This window comes from Denticeps clupeoides, chromosome 4 (genome assembly GCF_900700375.1).
Source record: "Denticeps clupeoides chromosome 4, fDenClu1.1, whole genome shotgun sequence".
Taxonomy (NCBI): domain Eukaryota; kingdom Metazoa; phylum Chordata; class Actinopteri; order Clupeiformes; family Denticipitidae; genus Denticeps; species Denticeps clupeoides.
The window spans coordinates 17,210,369-17,231,891 of record NC_041710.1 but is presented as its reverse complement, the minus strand read 5'-3'; the positions used below and the strand labels follow the sequence as shown (position 1 = coordinate 17,231,891).

Sequence of the window (21,523 nt, the reverse complement as noted above, 5' to 3'; positions counted from 1 at the left end):
AAAAATAGCAGATACTCAGCCTCATGGTCCTTATTGCTATGACAAATAATCTATGTGTCATAGTGCAGGCTAGATTTACCCATATGGCAGGTAATGAATATGACCTTGATCCTGGGTCAGTGGGCTTGATACATTAAACCACTTTTTTCTTTGTGTGGTTCTATTTCTAGCAGTGAAAGAATTTGTCAAAAACAATAGCAGCGCAGATGCATGATTCTGCATGATGATGTTTTTCCTGTTTGATTGCGAACACTCTGACAGACAAACACTTCGAGAACCGATTCATCTGTCACTTTTGCTGCATCCATTTGCATGGCTGGAAAAAAAAATATAAGGAGTATTTTGACTGACATGATGTTAATGGGGGCTTTTTTAAAACCGGTGTTTATGCAGCTTCTTGTTTCCCTGCTTAAATTGCTGCACCGTGAGCCTCAGCATTCAGAGCTCAGCTGAAATAAAATTGCTAACATGGCACTGTCACAGACCTCTTAATTTGATCCAGCAGCAGGCAGAACAAACTGCCAGTCATTACTATAGCGGACAGAGGAGGGAATGTTAACTGCTTGTCACACCCACGCCCCTCCAGCCAGACAAATGGGGTGTTTGGCCTCGCCCCACTGAGCGGACGCTCCTGATATATGAACTTTTCCACCAGTGCCTTCTACTGTGTCTTTCTTTGTCGGCACTGATAAACATCCACTCACGTTCAGGTCTGTATAAGACAACCTCATGCATCTCATCTTCGCTTTGTCTTTCATTTCCCATCTAGACAAGTTTGAAGTGAGTGGTTTCTTTTTATGCTTCTAAACTTATTTATTTATTTTTTTACCATTTTTTTTTTCCAATAATATGCTGCTCCATCACACTCCACCGTGACACTACTGTTATTTCTAATAAGCAAACTAGCGAATTTTTCAGCGGTCTACAAGAGAGCAGCATTTATCTTATTAAATATTAAATCTACTAAATTAGGGGTGGCCAAACAGTCCAGTATCAAGAGCCCAAAAATCCTCACATTGTTGAAAAGAACGACTCAACAAATTGACGGTGAACACCATCACTGTGCACCGCACTCATGATTTGTAACTATGCGTCATTATTTCAGTCAACAATAGTATTTCTAATTCATGTACACTGCCAAAAACAAGCAACGTTCACTGTCATAACGCACATGGCTGGCATGTAGCATCAGACATTTTTCTCCAGCATACCGCCTTCCTCACAGTTTTGTGGTAAGATAAAAAGATGAATTAAATTGCTTAAATCAACTAATTATCACTGTTATAATAAACCTCTCCTCCATCTTTGTTATTCTTTTTATTGGTCACAGCGGCAGAGGATTTTAACATAATTCAAAATTTGAATTTGTACATATTTGTACCATAATTGTACCCTCTGTACGATGTATCCCACAGTGTACAATAATTTATTAATAATTAGCACAACAAGGTACAGATGGATCTCTTTTTTCATGTGGCTGCACAGACATACTTGGCTTGTTTATGTGCAGTCATCATATGTGCCTTTACAGCCAGTTGATGCATGATGTAAATGAGATCATTTAACATAGAGCCATTTCTTATGGCTCGCGATATGAAGTGCTGATACCGTTTCACAGGGTAGCGATTTTTTTTTTTTTTGCGCTAATGTGCTGAATTGTGAATTATATAAATAAGACATATTTAATAAATTATTAAATAAAGTTGTATTTATTTCATATCACATTACATTAATTAATTATGTTTTTTTTCCATTTTAAGTAAACAGTGACACGCTTTATAATTTAATTATTGATGTTTTCATTTATTTGTTTATTTATTTATTCTTTGGCCTTCATAGCACTCCATATGCACTTTTATCTGTGTGACTATAGTCGGAAATAGGCCTTATATGCTGGTGGGAGACTAATTTTATTGGTGACGTTATTAACTATTTAAGTAAATTCTTCCTTTGTATAAATGTGTTTCAATAGACTTGAGTTTGGCATTCATTGGGTATCTCATTTATCCTAAATACTAAATCTGGAAACCAAATCTAGCTCAAATTACTAACATTTTTCGCCATAATTCAAAAGGGCAGGGAAAAAAAAAACTATTTTCAAGCTTATTATGCAATGACGCAGCATGGCCCTCAATAACACAGCTCACTAACACATGCCTACAATTGTACAAAATACAATTGTCTTATTATGAAACAGAACAAGATGGCCCTTGTTTAGACCTAGGGCTAAAAAGCTCATGGTAAATGTCTTTTAGTGCTGAAGCAGCACTAGCCTTCCCCTGATCAGAGACATTATTAGATACTGTCTGAATCTGTAAGAAAAAGCACACAGGTTCGACCCCCATGTGCAGGTTTCCTCCATATTTATCAGTTTCTATGTTTTATGGTGTTCTTGCTTAAAATACAATTTTTTTCCTTTTCTGGTTTAAGCAGTAACAGGCACTCATTAAAACTGTCCACATCGCTGACCTTTGTGCTTGTGTTTTATGAGGTTGTGAGGACACTTTAACGGAAAAAAAATATTGGTATGTCTACCACACAAACATGTAGGCATGCACCAAACACACACACGCACACAGTATATTAATAGTATTATTTGCTTGAGGTGTTGCTCTTTGTTGAGCAGCAGGTGTGCAGGCATGTCTGGACTAGTATCTTGTGTTTGTGCACATCTGTGTGTGTGTGTGTGTGAGAGAGAGATGCTCGGTGAAAGCTGTAATTGTATAAAAGTGCTAATGATTACACACAGTTACATCACCCACAGCTGGGGTTCAGTGCCTATTTTAAGCCTTTCGTGAGAGTTCACATCCTCCTAATCATAATCTTCATTATTATCACCTTCATTTATTACCCAGTATATCACTGTACCACCATAATATGGAAACAGGATTATTTGTAATACAGCAGTTGTTGCAGCAATACATAGTAAACAGGGTTGTATTTATTTCTCTTGCAATTTCAATAAATAAAAAGTACGCAAAATTAGCAAATGTGCCCTCTGAACCTGTCCAAAATTAAATAACAATAAATTAATGATATCTGATTACACGATTAAATTTGGGTCAGGGCATTTTTACGGAGCAGTGGTGGCCTAGGAAGGAAGTGGCCCTGTAATCAGAAGGTTGCCGATTCGAATCCCAATCCGCCAAGGTGCCACTGAGCAAAGCACCGTCCCCACACACTGCTCCCCGGGCGCCTTTCATGGCTGCCCACTGCTCACAAAGGGTGATGGTTAAAAGCAGAGGACACATTTTGTTGTGTCACCATGTGCTGTGCCGTGTTTCACAATGACAATGACAATGAATTTTTTTTCTTTCAAATTTACACATTTTATTGTCACAAAAGCCATTAAATAAGTATTAACTGGTAGACTATTGCATAATTGGTTTTACAACAATAATACTGCAATCTCAAGGTGATAAAGAACATACGTTTGTCATCTGCGATTGCAGCACACCAGTGCCAATATCCTGCGGTCTTGCACTCCCTATCATGTATTGCTTAAATAAATATCACTTTTAGTTTAATTAAAATTGCTGTCTTCTTGAATTTGTTCTGGGGTGAAAGTTCGTTTACCTCCTAAACTCCCAGGGACTCGCGACTTTGTTTCTGTGCTTGTACTTGTGCTGTAATTTCATGTAGTTGTTGAATAATACAGAGGAGCTGTCTGTGGTACTGGTCCCAGGGGTCTGAGTGATTGGAGAAGATTTTGTTTTATTGTGCCATTCTCATGCAACTACAGGGTTATGCATCTGTGAGCTTCACTGTTCTTGTTTAAACTCAAATTATCAGAAATAAACATGCAAAAATGTTTCATTTTTTTGTTGTTGAAGGTCAGAGGTCACAGGACCAAAAAAAAGTGAAATGTGAATTGAGATTGTAATCAGATTAATCAGGATGTTGAAAATTAAAGTAGAGGGCTTGGTATAACTGCATGTTCTGCCGGGAAGCTCCACGCCCTCTGAATTCCCCACTGATTGCATTAAAGGTGTTGTGAGTGGTCACCCCGTCCTCATGCCTCAGACCTGTGAACATGCCCCGATGTTCTAGCGGTGTGGGAACGATGTGTGTGTCTGCCTGAGAAGCTGTGTGTATTATTACTCCTTTGTGTACACTCCCTCCCAGAACTCCAGTTTTAAATACTCATTATTTTGCATAAATAGGAGTGAAGCAGGGGTGGGACGAACAATCGTTAAGGCAATATTGTTATGCTTTCGGTACACATTATTGATATGTGGGTATCCCGTATTGATATCCTGTATTGATGTATCGATCATGAGCGTTAAACACTTAAACATGTGAGAGAAACTGTTTTTGCAAAAGAAAAACAGACCAATGAACTGAAATGGATTTTAAATGGATTGACATCATAAAAATCTTCTTTTTATTTTTGGAAATTGTACTTCTTCTTCAGTCTTCTTCTACACTTACATCATGGTTGTATTATAGAGAACTGCACTGCAACATTAAGCATCCCAGAAGTAGCATTATTATTATATCATTGTTATCATGGACAACTTATTAATGTTTTATTGCATTGATGTTTTTTGCATCAGATTCTCTGCAATTCCCACCTTAAAGCAGAATTAATCGCTTCATCCATCAGCTTTGCTCTGCTTTGTCCAGCGGTGTCTGTGTGTGTCTTATCTTCTTTTAATTGGGTCAATAGGTCTACCACACACACAAACACACACACACACACACACACACACACACACACACACACAGGCATTGGATTTTGTTCCATGACGAAAGATGGGCATGTTCCTTTGAGTCCTGAAAGGCAGTTCATTAATTTTTAATTTTTGTCATAATGGGTACAGGTCTCTTCTGGTTAGTCTGTCTCACACGTGCACACACAAAGGCTCAAATTTTATTACACTGCAGTGACACACATAAGGGCATGTGGCCGACATGCAGTCAAAAGGCTTCAAGTTTGTCTTTTGTATTAAAAGACCATCGAACATTTTGAGCCAATCTAGTTTATTGCACTTAATACCCAGAACAGATGCGAGGGTAGGAGGACCATATCCTCTGGAGTGCGTTTAAGTCCATCAAAATGGAATGAAGAGAATGCTGCATAAGCGAGAATCAGCCCAGGGCAGGCAGCATTGAAGAAGTGCGCGTTCATGCGAGAATGGCACTTGTCAGCTAGTCTTCTGAGAGGCCTAGGGCATCTCTAAAGGAAACAGTTGAAGGTGCGTCATTATGCTGGATTCTTCATAAATTAAAACAACAAGGCAAAACATTGTTTCAAGACGAGAAAGAAAAGATCACATCGGCTTGCGGCTAGATTCTTCCAGAAGGAATGTGGGAGACTAATTGGTAGGAGATTTTATGGTCTGATGAGACCAAAATAGAAGTTCTGTGCTATGCCGCAAGGCTGATGCTGTGCATCATCCCAAGAACACTGCAATGTGTGCTAGTGGCAGAATAACGTAAAGAGGCTTCAGTAGCTGAGGAGCTCATGATAATGGAGGGCAAAATGTATTTCCAAGGTACAAGGACAACCAGGAGGGAGACCCGAGGCAGTGGGAGTGATGTCTACAACCTGAGTGAAGATTCATGGAGACAGTCTCCCAGAATTAAAACATGGCCAAAACATTTACACAGACCCGAAACCAGCTGGAAAACTGGAGCTGTTCATGTTGAATGCTTAGAACGACACATCTTTATTTATAGCCCTGCAAGGTGATATTTGTTATAAATGCCACGTGTGGGACTTCATAATGTTTTGTTGGCCTCTCATGCTGATGATTACTTTTGTTGAATGAGCAGAGTGCATCTGTGTGTGTATCAGAGACCTAAATATCATCATTTTTCCTTCTCACTGCTTCTGTGTTGTATTCTATACATATTACCCCAGGATAAAAAGTATAACTGCATGTATGCGTTTTTTTCTTTTTCTGCGCTTGTGTGTGTGTGTAGCTGCTGGCACAGGCAGGCTTGTTTATGTGTATGAATGTGGCAGGTGTGTTTATCTCCTACCTATCGGACCGTGCCCAAAGGCAGGCTTTCCTGGAGACGCGACGCTGCATGGAGGCCCGTCTGCGCCTGGAGACCGAGAACCAGAGACAGGTGATTCTGTCCTCATGTTTGTGTGTATGTGTGTGTGTGTGTGTGTGTGTGTGTGTGTGTATGCACCAAAGGATATTCTTTAGGTTACTGAGGTTAAGTTTAGGATTAGAATCATATTACATTTAGTAGGTACTTAAACATACATAACATGGTCATGACCATAGACCATTACACAACACATCTGATGAAAAAATTAATATCTGTCATGTGTGTATGTTTAATATACTGTGATAATGTGAAATGTGAAATGTAAAAAACTCATAGCTCACAAACTCTAAGGTGAAATTATTCATGAATTAAAAATGAAGGAGCCAAGAAAGACATTTTAAGATGGAAGATCCTGGTGTCACATTTTATTCCACTGATCCGTGACTTCCCCTTCATTTCTACTCTTTCTTCTCTCACCTCTCTCTTCTCTCACCTCTCTCTTTTTGTATTTTTTTTTTCTCACCCCACCCCGACACATCCCCCAACCACCACCACCACCCTCTCGACTGAGAGTGCTCTCAGGTCGTTGGTTGAAGTGGGGTTTATTGGGGTCTTCACTACGCACAGCCAATCACAGTACTGTACACACAGACACACACATATTCATACACACTCAACCCGTACACAAATTCAGCCTGCCTGTAAATTACATGCCAACACATTTCCCATGTTTATTCATGTTAAGGAAATTGTGAAAATGGTGGTTTTGTCTGTCAGAGAAAATAAAAAGGCAAACATTGTTTGTTCCTTGCAAAAGTATCCAACTAGTAGGATGTACTGTGATTGCGAGGAAGATCTGAAAGACCCACAAAGAATCACCAGGGTGAACACCTTAGTGCCTGGGTGATACTTGTTAGGGGTTCTTTCAGCCTCTAAATGGGGTCCTGAGGTCCTGACTCATGCCGAGGCCCACCAGCTGTCATACAGACCAGGCATTTCCTATTTCCACAGCATGAACTGGCAGTGACCCGGAAACCCTTTTTCTTTTTTTCTCAGGAGCGGCTGGTGTTGTCTGTGCTGCCACGCTTTGTGGTGCTGGAGATGATTAATGACATGACCAACGTGGAGGACGAGACGCTGCAACATCAATTCCACAGGATCTACATCCACCGCTACGAGAATGTCAGGTAACCCGTAGCCATTACGCCACCGCCAGATATCACCCTGACTCAGAGCGAGGCGGTAATTACCCCCACAATGCTTATCAGCCACCTGTGAGGCTAAGCTGCTGTTTGAAAATAGGAAGATGTTGGTTGTAATGTAAAAGCTCGTTTCAGAGGTGTGTGGATTGCTGTGTGTCACATTAACTGGTGCTTCTCTGCCGGCGACCTGTAGAATGTTTTGACTGCTGTATAATAATGGCAGGACGTGTGTGTATTGTGTGTAATAAAGGGATAATGTCATGGGATGGATTATTGAATGTGCTTTACATCGCACATTCAGTCAAAGGTACAGAGAGGTAAATCATGAGCTGGTGTAATAGTCAGGTGTCTTTTGATGAGCGTGTTGCTTTGGTGTCATTGTTTGCAGCATCCTGTTTGCGGATGTGAAGGGCTTCACCAATCTCTCCACCACTTTGAGTGCACAGGAGCTGGTCAGGATGCTTAATGAGCTGTTTGCCCGCTTTGATCGCTTGGCACATGTAAGACATAAGGACGCACACACACACATAAACACATGCACATATAAGCATAAGCATGCAATTACATCCTCAAACACAAAATTTAATCACAACAAAAAAAAATGACTGTGACTGCACATGCACTTGAAAACATACACAAATGCACACATGCATTTCCACACAGACACAACCTGTTCATAAATACCTACACAATAACACACAAACAATAGCATGTACAAATTTACAAATGCATTTTAGAAAGAGATGCTCAAATAGAAACTTGATATTTAATCCACAAGCATATTATATTCAAGCATTTCAGGATGACATTACAGGACTTACAGGATGTTGTTTGAATCAATTATTTTTAAATCCACTATGCAGTCAGGATGAGCTCTAAACTGCTCTTAACAAGCTGGTCAGCGTTTTAGGAAATGATTTCAGCTCCAATGTAGTGCTTTGCATCCTGAAAAATGCCATAAATGTCCAGTACTAGTATAATTATACATTATATTGTGGTTATTATCACTTTATCTCATAGTTGTGCACACAAACTATGAGATAACACTCACTAGACACACATTCATGCATGACAGACACCTATAGATAAAGGTGAGAAATTCATTCAAGGGAGTTGTCAGCGATTAAGCATGCTGACACAACAATGTACATGATACAAGTGAACCCAATTGCAGAATGGAGCAAAAGAGCAGGTAAGTATCGCCTGTGAACATGACCTATTAACACAAATCAGTCCCAGTACTGGTGTTCACACAGAGAAACAGGGAAGAAACAAACAAATGACACGTTTGGCAAGGAGAGGAGATCGGGCTTACTTGAATCAGAGAGTTGAACTCAATGTCTGAGCAAGGGCTGTCAGGTCAACGCTGATTAAATAGAACGGGAATCACCTGTCACTGTCTTCCTGGTCCTCTCACGTGAGAACAGTGCGGAGCACTCATGTGACGGGAGTGTTTCATCATGAAATTGCGGCCTTCTGCCTGTAGCTGCAGCATCCTAGTGCCAATATCTCACATGATAGCACTCCCTCCAGGGTGTTATACTGCAGTTTAGCCTTTTATATTTATTTATGGCTGTTATATTTATGGCTGAATAAAAAGCCTTACTGTGAAGGTTGAGATTTATCTTCCGTAAGAAAATAATACATCTGTTCCTATGCAATGTCATTCAGGCAGCAGCTGGCCATGTGGTGCAAAGCGGCAGAATAATGTAATAATGTAATAAAGGCAATGCATCTGAGTGCTAACCAGATTCAGCCAATTAGATAATGTTGCTGACAGGATTCCTCTCAGCTGATCTGAAGTCCATGTTGGAGAGCAAACTGTGGTAAAATATGACAAACACACATTCAAATACAGTTGGCCCATTTTCCTGCAGTTCCAAATATCCATCTGTGCATGAGGTGATATGTAAATCTGCCCGTAATTAATAATTAATGAATAATTCACATATTAAAATGGGGCATATGTCTGAAAAGAAAGACCAGCTGCTCTTATAACCCAATTTCTAGTCATCATAAATAGGAATAGAATAGTCTGTGAAAGACTAAACTGTAATACATTTGAAATACAGTAGGTATAGAATGGCAGCTGTGGCCATAGTGGAGCTAGCTGTGGAAAAGTCATGTGACAAGGGGGTGGAGGATTTGAAAGGTCACGTGATGGTACGCTGTACTTCTGCTCCTCTGTCCAATCAGGAGAATCACTGCTTGAGGATCAAGATCCTGGGCGATTGCTACTACTGCGTTTCAGGCCTACCAGAGCCTCGCCCTGACCACGCCCACTGCTGTGTGGAGATGGGACTCAGCATGATCAAAACGATCAGGTAAGACACTTAGTATTTTGATTTAACTAAAAAAAAGAGTAAACACTCCAACAACTAGCATTTGTGTGATTTGCTGCAGGTATGTTCGTTCTCGCACAAAGCACGACATAGACATGCGGATCGGGATCCACTCGGGCGCGGTGCTGTGTGGGGTCCTGGGTCTGAGGAAGTGGCAGTTCGACGTGTGGTCCTGGGATGTGGACATTGCCAACAAACTGGAGTCTGGAGGGATACCAGGGTACAGAACATAAAGCACCCACCATTATCAACCACCCTGACCAGTGCAACCAGTTACAATACTACCAGTGACAAGATAAGCCATGAAATCTCAGAACACTTAGTCTGTCTGTTGAAAACTTTATCATCCTCTCTCCCATTCTTTGAAACTCTTTTATGAAGTGATTATCTGTCCATCACAGAATTACTTCTTTTTCATGATGAAACCAAAAACCCTAAAACACTTTCACCCTGATTACACACACTCACGCACACACAAAGCATTCTGTTTGGCTCTACCCATCAAATATTTGATCTTGTTTCTCATACATTCCCCTCTTTTCCTGCTTGACTACAATTCGAAAAATTATATAAACAAAATGTAGAGATGACCGAATACTGAATACATTTCCATAAATGGATTCAGTGGTGTGTTGTGCATTAATGTAGCAAATACATTTATTAAGTTATTTTTATATTTTGTTTATTTTAATGAGGTATGACTCTTTGGTATATGTGTGTGTGTGTGTGTGTGTGTGTGTGTGTGTGTGTGTGTGTGTGTGTGTGTGTGTAAATGTGTTTTCAGGAGGATCCATATCTCAAAGGCAGCGCTGGACTGTTTGAATGGCCACTATGAGGTGGAGGAGGGCCACGGGCAGGAGCGCAATGACTTCCTGCGCAAACACAACATCCAGACTTTTCTTATCAAGCAACCGGAGGAGAGCCTGCTAGCATTGCCTGAGGAAGCACCACGCGATGCCAACCCTCAGGAGCAGCGGGCCTCAAACGCCACCTTCACCGAGCCTAGCTGGAGCCCAGAGCTGCCTTTTCACAACATCATGGGCAAACAGAACGTGAGTCAGTCACTGAAACACACACGGCAATGCACACACTCACTAAGGCTCCCTATACACTGAACCCACAGACGTGCTAACTTACACAAAACTGTTTATATAAACCACCTTCTTCCCTCTATACATATAATTGAACCTGCATAACAGCCCCCCACACACACACTCTCTCATACTCACAACCACCATTTTACACATGTGCACAACCTGCTTTTTAGCACACATAACTCCTCATAAATCTCCCCATAGACCTAGACAAACCCTCTCACACACACGTTAATTAGCCCTGTTTGGTTTTTAGATTTTTATGTTTACTGAGATGTTGTAGACATGTAATGTAGGTGTTATGAATATGTAGATACCTAAATTCACTCCTTAAATCCAAGCCTGCCATGAGACTTTCAGTAAGCACTTTAAATTAATCTATATATTTTGAAAATAAGCATTTTCCTAGTGACTTTTGAAATAAATGTATTCTGTGGCATCTATGTCAATGACATAATAGGAAAATGTTTAATCAGTGCTGAATATGGTGATTGACACTTTGCCAACACATCATGCTGAAGTATGAACATATCTTGTTGTGGTGATAAAGTGATATTAAGTGGCATAAGTACAGAGGAATTTTCAACACAAGTGTCAGATGGTTTCTAAAACAGATATAAATGCATGTTCCCCCACTCACTTATTCACCCCAAATGCCACTTACATATCTCCTCCCACAACACACACACACTCAGACACACGCCTACTAGTCCATGAAGGTCAGGAGGAATCCTCGTAAGACACACACTCATCCAGCTCCCAGGCTGGGTTTATAAGTTCACGTCGGCTGACCTTTCAACATTATAAGCAAAGAAAGCTAGGTTACCATGGTGCCCTGAACCGCACTGTTTCGGCACTTTATGCGTTGTGTGTTGTACTTTGTGTATGCATGTGTGTGTGTGAATGAGGGCAATTAACTCTAAATGTTCCACTGTAACATATATTTAGATGTTCATTTCTCATGCATTTACTAAGATCATGCTCCGCCACTTTCACACCTCTAACTTTTATGGTTTAACAACATGCTCACACTTGAGTTTGTTGCACGTAAATATGCACTTTATGTAGTTGTGTGTCCTGCATGTGTGTACTGACTATGAGTGTGTGTCTGTAAAAGGGAAAGCGAGAGAGAGAGAGAGAGAGAGAGAGAGAGAGACTTACTCTGTGTTCAAAGACTGGGTTGCTATGGAGACAAAATGGGACTCTCTAGAAGTAGTATTCTTTTCCCAGAATCTTTTTCTGTCATACAAGCCTCCTTCCCTTACTCTCCATCCCATCCACCCCTTTCTCTTTTTCTCCTTCAAGATCCAGTTTTCATTCTTTTCTGTATCGACTCCTGCAGGTTTCAGTTTGCGTGTGTGTGTGCATGTGTTACTTAGAACTTCAAATCTATAGGGTCGAAATGAGCAGGTTGTTTCTCAGAGTGTGGGTTTTTGCAGTGTACATTTTTGTTGGAAATGTTGGTGCTGCTCGCATCTTCACACAGTCAGGAGTAAACCTGGAATAACCCAGATTACTGGGGAATAAATCCACATCATAATCTGTAATCCCTGCACCAGCATTCAATGGATTACACCCACATGCCAGTTAAGAAGGAAGTGTTAAACACTCACATATTAAGAATTTTGTTGATTTTTTGAAAATCTTTTCACACTTTTCCCAATTTTTCTGCCATTTTCTTTTCTGTGACCAACCTCTGATTCCTCTGGTGCTGGTTGCTTTAGTAATATAACACTAAACACTTAATTCACTTTCACTTGTGGCCTGTAGACTGAACAGAAAACAAATTTAACACATGTTATTGGTACGATTGTATGGATCCATGTTGCTGAATGTTGTTGGAGACGTGTCACCATCAGGTCTCTTCTTTTGGTGTGTGTGGTCTTTTAGATGAAAATGACAGAGGCCATAAAAGCAATGGTCTGTTCATGTTACTGTGACCGGTTCTTCAATTCCTCACTCCCCTGACTGCCCTCTTCAGATTGTGTGCACCACTCTGAGCCTGTCCTGGTCTAACCCCCTTAGTGTCATTTTTCCACAGTCAGGGTCTGAGTGGTGATGAGTATCCCAGAATAGCAGCATTCTGATTTACCACAGAATTGACATATTGTGTGTCTGTGCATGTGTGGATCTCTCTCTTGTAAACCCAGGTCGTTCTCAAAAAGGATTGTGCCTATATATGTGTGTCTGTTTTGCGTTTTTGTGGACCCCATGGAATCCTGTCTGGACTGCATTATGGCTGTTTCACAGCACAGTGTGTGTATATGTGTGAGCAAGTGTGTGTGTGTGTGTGTGTGTGTGTGCGCGTGCGCATGTCTCTCCAGTCGACTTTGGCTGTTCTCACGAGTCAGTGTGTGTGTGCATGTCTCTCCTGTAGACTTTGGCTGTTCTCACGAGGCAGTCTCTCAGTCTGCTGCCGTCTCCTCTGGCCCAGGCAGTGCATGCCCCTCCCAGGGCCCAGAGACACACTTACACACACACCCCCATCGCGCTGCGCAGCCAGGACTACCTCACACCCGTCTGTCTGACCTTTAGAGACTCACGGCTGGAGGAAAAGGTAGCTGCGTGTGAGTGTGTGCGCGTGTGGTGTGGGTTGTGTGTGTGTTTGTTGGTAAGGTAGACTTGCTTCAGACACCCATCATGAGTAATCTGAAGGTTTATGCACAGAATTATGCACACATAAAAGATCTATGTACATTACAGAGAATCCCCCGATCATCACCTAATTTGTACAGATTTAATACTGGTTATAAATAAATTAACTTACCATAAATGATTAATTCCTTGTTCCGTTAACCCAGAAACCTTGGTGCTCAACAATTAAGTTTCAGTGTAGCACTGTGTTCTTATGAATATTTACTAAACTGCATTTAAACAGGTTAAACACGGACAGGTTCACACCCGGACCTGCTGGCCTTCACAGTGCTTTCAATTCCACTAATAAATCTGATTGATCAAACGTGGAGAGTTTTGAGTTGTGACTTTTGCAAAGCTGTTTGGTTCTGCCAAATGCACAAACTGCCTCTCAGTTTACTCATGACCAGTCGTCCGTGGATGCTCCTGTCCATTTTTCTCTGCTCCCGTGGAAAAAAAAATGCCGCTTGCATAGTTTTTTCCACCTGCTTGCGTTTTATCGCTCGTGTTTGTTCACCTCACTGTCACCTTTGCCTGCTGTTGTCTGCTTTTTGCTTCCATTTAGCCTCTCAACCAGTTTAACAGTGGCCCTGTTCCCTGCTGATGATTACTCTGTGTGTGTGAGTGTGTGTTTCTGTGGTCTATTCCTCTATCTCCTGTGGTCAGTAGCGGCATAATGACCTTTTTTACGCGTGTGTGTGTGTGTGTGTGTGTGTGTTACTCTAAAGTGTTTGTGCATTACATATGTGCACTAACCATTGTGTGTGCGTGTATGAATGTGTTTTTCTTCAGTATTCACAGATGAGGGATGAGGTGTTTAAGTCAAACCTTGTTTGTGCCTTCATCGTTCTGCTCTTCATCACCGGCATACAGAGTCTCCTTCCCTCCTCCAGGTAACTCACACCCATTAATATTTTAATCAAATCACAGTGGTCCAGCTACCTCGGGGTCAGTCTGCCCTACCCACTTGTGTTTTAACTTATTCTTTTATTTAATTTATTCATTTATACATTTAAATGATCTTAATAACACGTGAGTTAAGAGGACAGTGCAATATAAAAATAATAAACAAAGCGACAATTCAATGAACAATATGCAAGATTTTTAATAAATAAACTAGTGAATTTAACAATAAAACTAGTGTATCATTCTCAGTCAGAGCAGAATGGCAGTTATACAAATGTGTTTTAAGCAGCTTTTTAAAACCTTCATAGTTTTGTGGCGGTAAATGTCTTTGTGACCTGCAGGTGTGACCTAAGTTATTTAGGACTGAGGCAACTTTTGTTTTCCTGTACCTACTGTCTGATACACAAAAACATACCAGCGAAGCTGCAAGGATACGCATGAAAAGGAACTCAAACAACTTAACTACGTATGTCATGTGACATAAATCTAAATTATAGATAAATAAAATATAACCAGGATAATATAAACGATTCGAATCTTTTGATCAACTCAACTTGGCCTTTCTGCAGGATGTGTAAATGGTTTTAAGGAACCATTTGGCTCATCATCTCTGAGGGTATGGGGGTGCATTAGTGCAACTTCCACATTTGGAAAAGCCCCATCAATGCTGAAAGGTAAATACAGGTATTAGAACAACAAATGCTCCCAAACCACCTACTGCATCTGTTACAACTGAAATACCCTGCTTGCTGTCCAGGGGTGTTGAGCAGCTAGAATCTTAAATCAGACAAGAATGGGGCAACATTCCTCTCCCAAAACTCCAGCAACTCTCTTCAGTTTCTAGACATTTATAGCCTGTTGTAAAAAATGTGAAAGTCAACATGACCTTGTTTTGTTTTGTCTTACGATGCTACGGTATCTTCTACCATACTTACTATCTAACCTACATTTGATGTGTTTTCTATGTTCTATTGTGAAAAATATATGGATTTGTGACAATTGCACAGTTTTATTTACATTTTGAAGAGTGTCCCAACGTGTAATTGGAGATGCATTTTGTTTTAATCTAGAATATTCGTAAGATTCTATTATAAATTAATGATATACATTTATGGTTTGAATATTCGCTTGTTTGTTAATTTCAGTGCAAAAGATTGACAGTCACATTAGGCCTTTTGTGTTTATGGTGAAATCTGTAGGATGGTAACCATGGTAACCCAGTTCTCAGTATTGATCTTGCTGCATCTACTGCTGGTGGTTGTGACAACGGCAGAGGACTACAAGTGTTTGCCATTGCTACTGCGCCAGGCGTGCTGTTGGCTGAACGAGACGTATACTGCACGCAACACCCTCACCGTCCTCTCCATCATCATCAACTTCCTGGCTGCCATCATTAACATTGTGCGTAACCCACAGCATCCTTTCAGAAACTTACAGAGACTGATAAAACCCTATAATTCCAAAATTCCATTGTTAAAATAATTCTATGCCTGTATCTCTGTTCCCAGCTTTGGTGCGAGTTTGACAGGTCCAGCACATTTGGGAATCATACATATAATGCTTCTGTTGCATTGCCTGACATCTGCTTCTACCCTGAGGTGTGTGACTTTCTCAATGTGTGTGTGTGTTTGACAAAATCAGCAGTACTCACGTTCTATCACTGTATGCCCATTGCTGCTTTGTTTCCACTCCTCAGTACTTTGTGTTTACGGGGGTCTTGGCTATGGTGACCTGTGCCGTGTTCTTGCGCTTGAACTCTGTTCTGAAGCTGGCCGTCCTGCTAGTGATGATTGGCGTTTACTCGCTACTGACGGAGGCCTTCTACACCCAGCTGTTCTTGCGCTATGATACCATTCACCTCAATGCCAGGTCAGTGTTCAGCTCAGCGCTCGTAACTGCCAGCCATTACATCCTCATCCATCCCCAGAGTGTCGGCTCACTGTCTATCATCTCATATTCTTACAGTTTTACCATGTTATGTGCTCTTAACCTACATAATTTAATAAGTAGCTTATAGAAACTCAGATTTCTATCTGGTTTCCTTGGTTACAGCAAGAGCTTTTTGGGAACCAAGGAGACGTCCCTGCTGCTTCTGGCCATATTTCTACTGGCAGTCTTCTATCATGGACAACAGGTATGTATGGGTATTAAACAAAGACATAACCTATTCATTCAAAATGTCAATGTTGCAGTAACACATGAGAACATTGGTCTGTGTGTGTGTGTGTGTGTGTGTGTGTGTGTTCGTTTATGTGTTTCTGTGTGCATCCTTGTTTGTGGTTTCTCCTGTTGTGGGAATAGGAACCTTTTAAGTTCACTCTGCTGAATTGTTCTCTTTGATCCAGCAGATCACACAGACACACAAGCAGACAAACACACACATACACACTCATAATGAAGCTCTTTGTTGCTTTTCAAAACTAAAACACTCTATCATTGATGAAAAAAGAGAGGGGGTTGTTTTGCGCTTTCTCTTTAGTTTCCTTTGCTGTTTCCCTTTACTAAACTGCCTGGATTTTTCTTGTACTATAAGAAATGTACTATTTCCATTGTGGTTGGGTTTCCTTGGGCATCAGTGAAAAAGAAGGCTATCAGAAGCGATTCCTCATGTCACTGGCTCTCGGTAAATGCTGTGTTTGAGGCTGGGACCTTATCCGCTGCTTTGTGAATATCACTGACTCACGACTCTCAGCAGCACAGCTAAAACAGGCTTTTCTCCACGGTGGCATCCAGCTGCGGCTTTTACCCACTCCGGTAGTGAAAAGTAGGGCAGCGGGCACCCCCAAAGAAAGATGTGCTGTGTGTGAGATCCAGGGCTGGCCTCAAGCCATGTCTGCAGGCTGCAGGTCCAGCACAGAAAAAAATGATAATGTGTTAAATAAAGGCATTTAAAGGTTCCTCTCGAATGATGTGCTCCAGTTCTTTATACACAAGAGTAAAGGTGAAGGTGAACTGTCTCATTATTCTGATAGAGATCACACTGTGGTTTGACCTTGAAGGCTCTCCTTCTCTGGGCTTTTGTGAGTTATTTACCAGCCCTTTGTCTCAGTTTCATCCATCTTCATCCACAAGAAGCTAAAAGGCTGAGTGCAGTGTCATTTGAGAAAGAAAGAAAGAAAGAAAAAAAAAAAGTGAATTCATTAGATCTGTTTTTCCCACTGGCAAGAAATGGATTGTAGTGTTTTTTAATGGCTCTAGAAATCATATATCTACCAGGACACATATGAGATTGGGACCTAATGAATATAGAGCGCTGTGATTGTGTGGCCACATACTAATTAGAAATCTAAATACAGCAAAAGGGCATCTTTCTATTCAGGGGACCTATTGCATATTACACTACACTGATTATACATTCCAGTGTGTTCATACACACACAAATGCACACGCATACATACACACACTCTACCCTAAGATGAAATTTGGTGGAGTTCATCACCACTGTAATGACACATCTTCAGGCTCCTGGCTGTCGGCAAAATTAATATCCAATAGAGGAACATCAGCCACCAGCCTCTGCACTCGTTAAACTGTGACAATTAAATGGCTGCTTAAATGTATGCAAATGAGCCTGAGTTAATTGTTCATTTGGGGTATGTTTGTGTGTTTGGGACGTGCAGTTCCATGCCTGACTGCATCGCTGTGTGTGTGTGTGTGTGTGTGTGTGTATGTGTGCATTTAAACAGTTCTTTGAAAAGCCGTTAGTGTATAAAGCGGTTTGTCTGCAGAGCCCTTCCTTTGTTCTGGTGGACACACAAAAGCACCCATGAGTGTGTAAACTCATTCATTCAGACACAAACACACAAGCGTGCGCACACATACACACACAGTTTTTGTGCTTGCATTGAAAATTCACTAATTCTCAGTCTCTCCCTCCGTCTCTGCTTCCTTTCTCTCCCTCTGTTCACCCAGCTGGAATACACAGCACGGCTGGATTTCCTGTGGCGCGTTCAGGCAAAGGAAGAGATCAATGAGATGCGTGAGCTGAGGGAGCACAACGAGAACATGCTCCGCAACATTCTCCCCAGTCACGTTGCCCGCCACTTTCTGGAGAAAGACAGGGACAATGAGGTATGGGTGTGTGCTGAGGCTCAGGTGTGGCCAGACGTTATTGGGTTGGAGGTGTTGGGGTTAATAGCTGACCTGGTTTAGGAACTCTCCAGTTTAAGGTTAGGTAGAGTCTTCATTGTTACTAGGTTAACAATGTTCTTGGGTATTTGGTTGACCTCGATTTGATTTCAAGTGTGATTCTGAGTCAACTAACCATTAGACAAAGCAGGACAAACAAAAAATGTAGGCTATTCCCATGTCCTGGATTTAAGAACCAATAATGTGACATGGAGATAGATACGATGAAAATGTCCATTTATTAGCTTCCTATAAAAAGGTAAATAATGCAAATTACTAGTACAGCATCAAATTATACAGTTCTTTCTTTTTTTATGTGTAAGGTGTGTATACTCTAGTCTGCATGTTTTATTTATGAGCTAAGTTGACTGAATTTGCTCTCCAAAGCTTCTAAGAAAATCGGTTGGGGGGGGTTGGTTGTCTGTATATCTCTGTACTCTAGCAGTAATATCAAGCAAAGAGGCTTTTGCACCATCATCCCCATTACACTGACACTGTGTGTGTATGTGTTGCATTCCCTCATACGTCCTTGTGTGACACCTCGGATCTCCAGAGGTTTCTGGAATCTCACACAATGGACCTCATCAATAATGCAGAGATATTAAAACCTGGCATCCATTAAATATGCACTAATCAGGACTGGGTGTGTGTGAATACCCGTGAGTGTTTGTGTGTGAGAGTGTTAGATGGAAAGTTCAGGGATTAAACAGGAACACACATGCACACACAGAGTGCAATTAAAATGTAATTAATTAAGGAAAGGAAATGAACTATTAATCTTTCTGAATTGAATAATCACAATACAATTATGATTGTTACTGAAGGGTTGACATTTTTCAATATTTTAAAACATTACACCTTATATTGAAGAATGAATTGTAAACATGGTGCAAACGATCAGCAGGTTCCGCCCAGCAGGACCACAGCACACAGGGTGTCCAGGTCTGGTGCTGCAGCAAGGCTGTGTGTCCCGTGTTTGCAGCGCTACCATACTGCCATCTACTGGAAGTTCCTGCAACGAGTGTCTTGCACTCAGACAACACAAAATCTATGTTTTTGATGAGAGTGCAGCTGTACATATACAAAATATACATGGATATAATCAGGGCTTTAAAATTTTATAAAAAGACTGCATCTGTTAGGGACGGAGCCACTCAAAATTGACTGTGAAAGTGGCTCTTCTGCCCCACTAATTTCAGCCATTTATCTTTTCTACTTAAGTTAATTCTTAAATATTTTACATATTCCATATTTACATAACAGCAGTGCTTTTCATTTATAGGTGGCTGCTCTAAGGAAAGCTCTCTTTTTCTGGTTTTCCATGCACTTGTTTTCCCAATGTTCTCCCTTGCCTTGTGCAATCAAACAGACTAATGCAAACATTATAAGATACAAGTAAAATATGGTGTCAACATTGCTGGAAATATGATTAATAATATAGAATTTGAAACTAAAAAAGTTCTCTTTTCTGCTAATCCATAAGGATCACATATTATATTTTCTGATTCGCTGAGATCTCAGGACATTTATTTACTTGGTAGAAAACTCTGTATGCCAGTGTCTAGTTCATTAATTCTGGATAATGGGACACCTTGTTGGGTCCTTCCTTCCCAGTGTATTGGAGTGATATTTGCGTGTGTGTGTGTTAACCAATTGTAATGCATGTGTCTCATGGTCAATGTATGAGATTTAATATTGGTGATAATCTTAATAACCATAACTATAGCAAGATATGCCATTATTTGTTATAGTTTATTTCTCTTGGTGCCAAATGTCTATATAGGCATCAGATCGAAAAGGATTTTTATCCTTATTTATTTATCGCACTAACTCACTTTCCATGAACACTAATCAGGGTTCTAGCTGCCAAAGAGCACATGCAGGGTTGACAACCCACTCCAGGGCATCCACACACACAATTCACTCTCACACTCATGTATATAGACAATCATTCCTTTGGCTGGTGAGAGGAAACCAGAAAGTACAGGAGACCACGATGGGCTGTTCATGCACCTCAGAAAGGCTAGATAATGCTATCTTAACACAAGAAAAAGTTGTAGTTTTACCAACATTTATGTTTCTCTCTCTCTCTGACTTCCATCTCCAACCTACCACATCCCAGGAGCTCTACTCACAGTCTTATGATGCAGTGGGTGTGATGTTTGCCTCCATCCCTGGCTTTGCTGACTTCTACTCTCAGACAGAGATGAACAACCAGGGGGTGGAGTGCCTTCGCCTGCTCAATGAGATCATTGCTGATTTCGATGAGGTGAGGACTGATGTCTGTGTTATGCAGGAAATCAGGAAACCTAGTGGAGGTTTTTTTTGTTTAAATAATTTGCAATTGTACACAAACCAGGCCTGTAAAAAACAAACCTTGCCCAGTAAACCTTTCCACATCAATTTCCTTCAGCATCTCGATCCAGTATATCTCTTCTCCTCTCAGTTGGACATCCCTGGAATCCTTCCAACAGAAGGTTCCCAGGAGGAAACTTTGCCAGATGCCTAAGTCTCAGCCAGTACTGAATTAGCTCATTGCTCCTCAACATTAGGCTTCTTATTTGAAGGTGTGAACCACCCCCCTGTTTTTTTTCATATAATCTCATCAGCCATGGCAGCAGGGGTGGGCAAACTATGGCCTGTGGGCCACATCCGGCCCATTGCTCTTTTTAGTCCGGCCTGCTGTAGATTGGTATCGAATTGCCCAAATAATTGCCCATAATTATAACTGCATTAGTGTTCCTGTAATGCCTGGCATTACACGAGGTGGCGCATTAGGCGCAGATAGAGCTGAAGATCTTTGCCTGAACCAATGGGTTTTTACACTGGCTTGCCCGGTAAATGAGCGGTCATGTATGTCAGGGCCAATAATCTCCATGTTCATGACGTCTTTTTATAGGTTGCAACAGACCAGCATGAAAGACACTGTTTTTTAAGTTGCTTAATAATAAAATGCCATCTGTGAAAAATGTATACATGTATTTCATACATGCATTTTCATTCCTTTGTACTTCTAGATATAAAGAAACAGACCAAATCATTAAACACACACACTTCAAATACACAAAGTGCACATATCTCAAACATTTTATTCCAGTGTGATTCCAGTGCATTACTGATGGTGTAAATATGAACACTGTAGTGCCTTTTATGTTTACGTCTGATTTGTATGCATATGGTTGGCCTTTTCTGGTATGTCAAATATTAATAG

At 40.9% G+C, this 21,523-nt stretch overlaps 1 protein-coding gene across 2 annotated transcripts in view; it reads left to right on the top strand.

Annotated features, from left to right (window-relative positions):
• adcy8 (adenylate cyclase 8 (brain)) overlaps window positions 1-21,523 on the top strand; it is a 28,816-nt gene that overhangs the window by 5,120 nt on the left and 2,173 nt on the right. The window contains exons 2-15 of one of the 2 annotated variants that reach the window (XM_028976265.1): window positions 5,929-6,078; window positions 7,063-7,193; window positions 7,597-7,708; window positions 9,405-9,532; window positions 9,612-9,770; window positions 10,335-10,602; window positions 13,022-13,201; window positions 14,071-14,171; window positions 15,384-15,585; window positions 15,693-15,782; window positions 15,881-16,053; window positions 16,237-16,318; window positions 18,097-18,255; window positions 20,435-20,581. In XM_028976265.1, the coding sequence (XP_028832098.1) occupies window positions 5,929-6,078; window positions 7,063-7,193; window positions 7,597-7,708; window positions 9,405-9,532; window positions 9,612-9,770; window positions 10,335-10,602; window positions 13,022-13,201; window positions 14,071-14,171; window positions 15,384-15,585; window positions 15,693-15,782; window positions 15,881-16,053; window positions 16,237-16,318; window positions 18,097-18,255; window positions 20,435-20,581 (2,082 nt within the window). The remainder of the gene's footprint in view (window positions 1-5,928; window positions 6,079-7,062; window positions 7,194-7,596; window positions 7,709-9,404; window positions 9,533-9,611; window positions 9,771-10,334; window positions 10,603-13,021; window positions 13,202-14,070; window positions 14,172-15,383; window positions 15,586-15,692; window positions 15,783-15,880; window positions 16,054-16,236; window positions 16,319-18,096; window positions 18,256-20,434; window positions 20,582-21,523) is intronic. The other variant, XM_028976266.1, reaches the window with a different exon arrangement.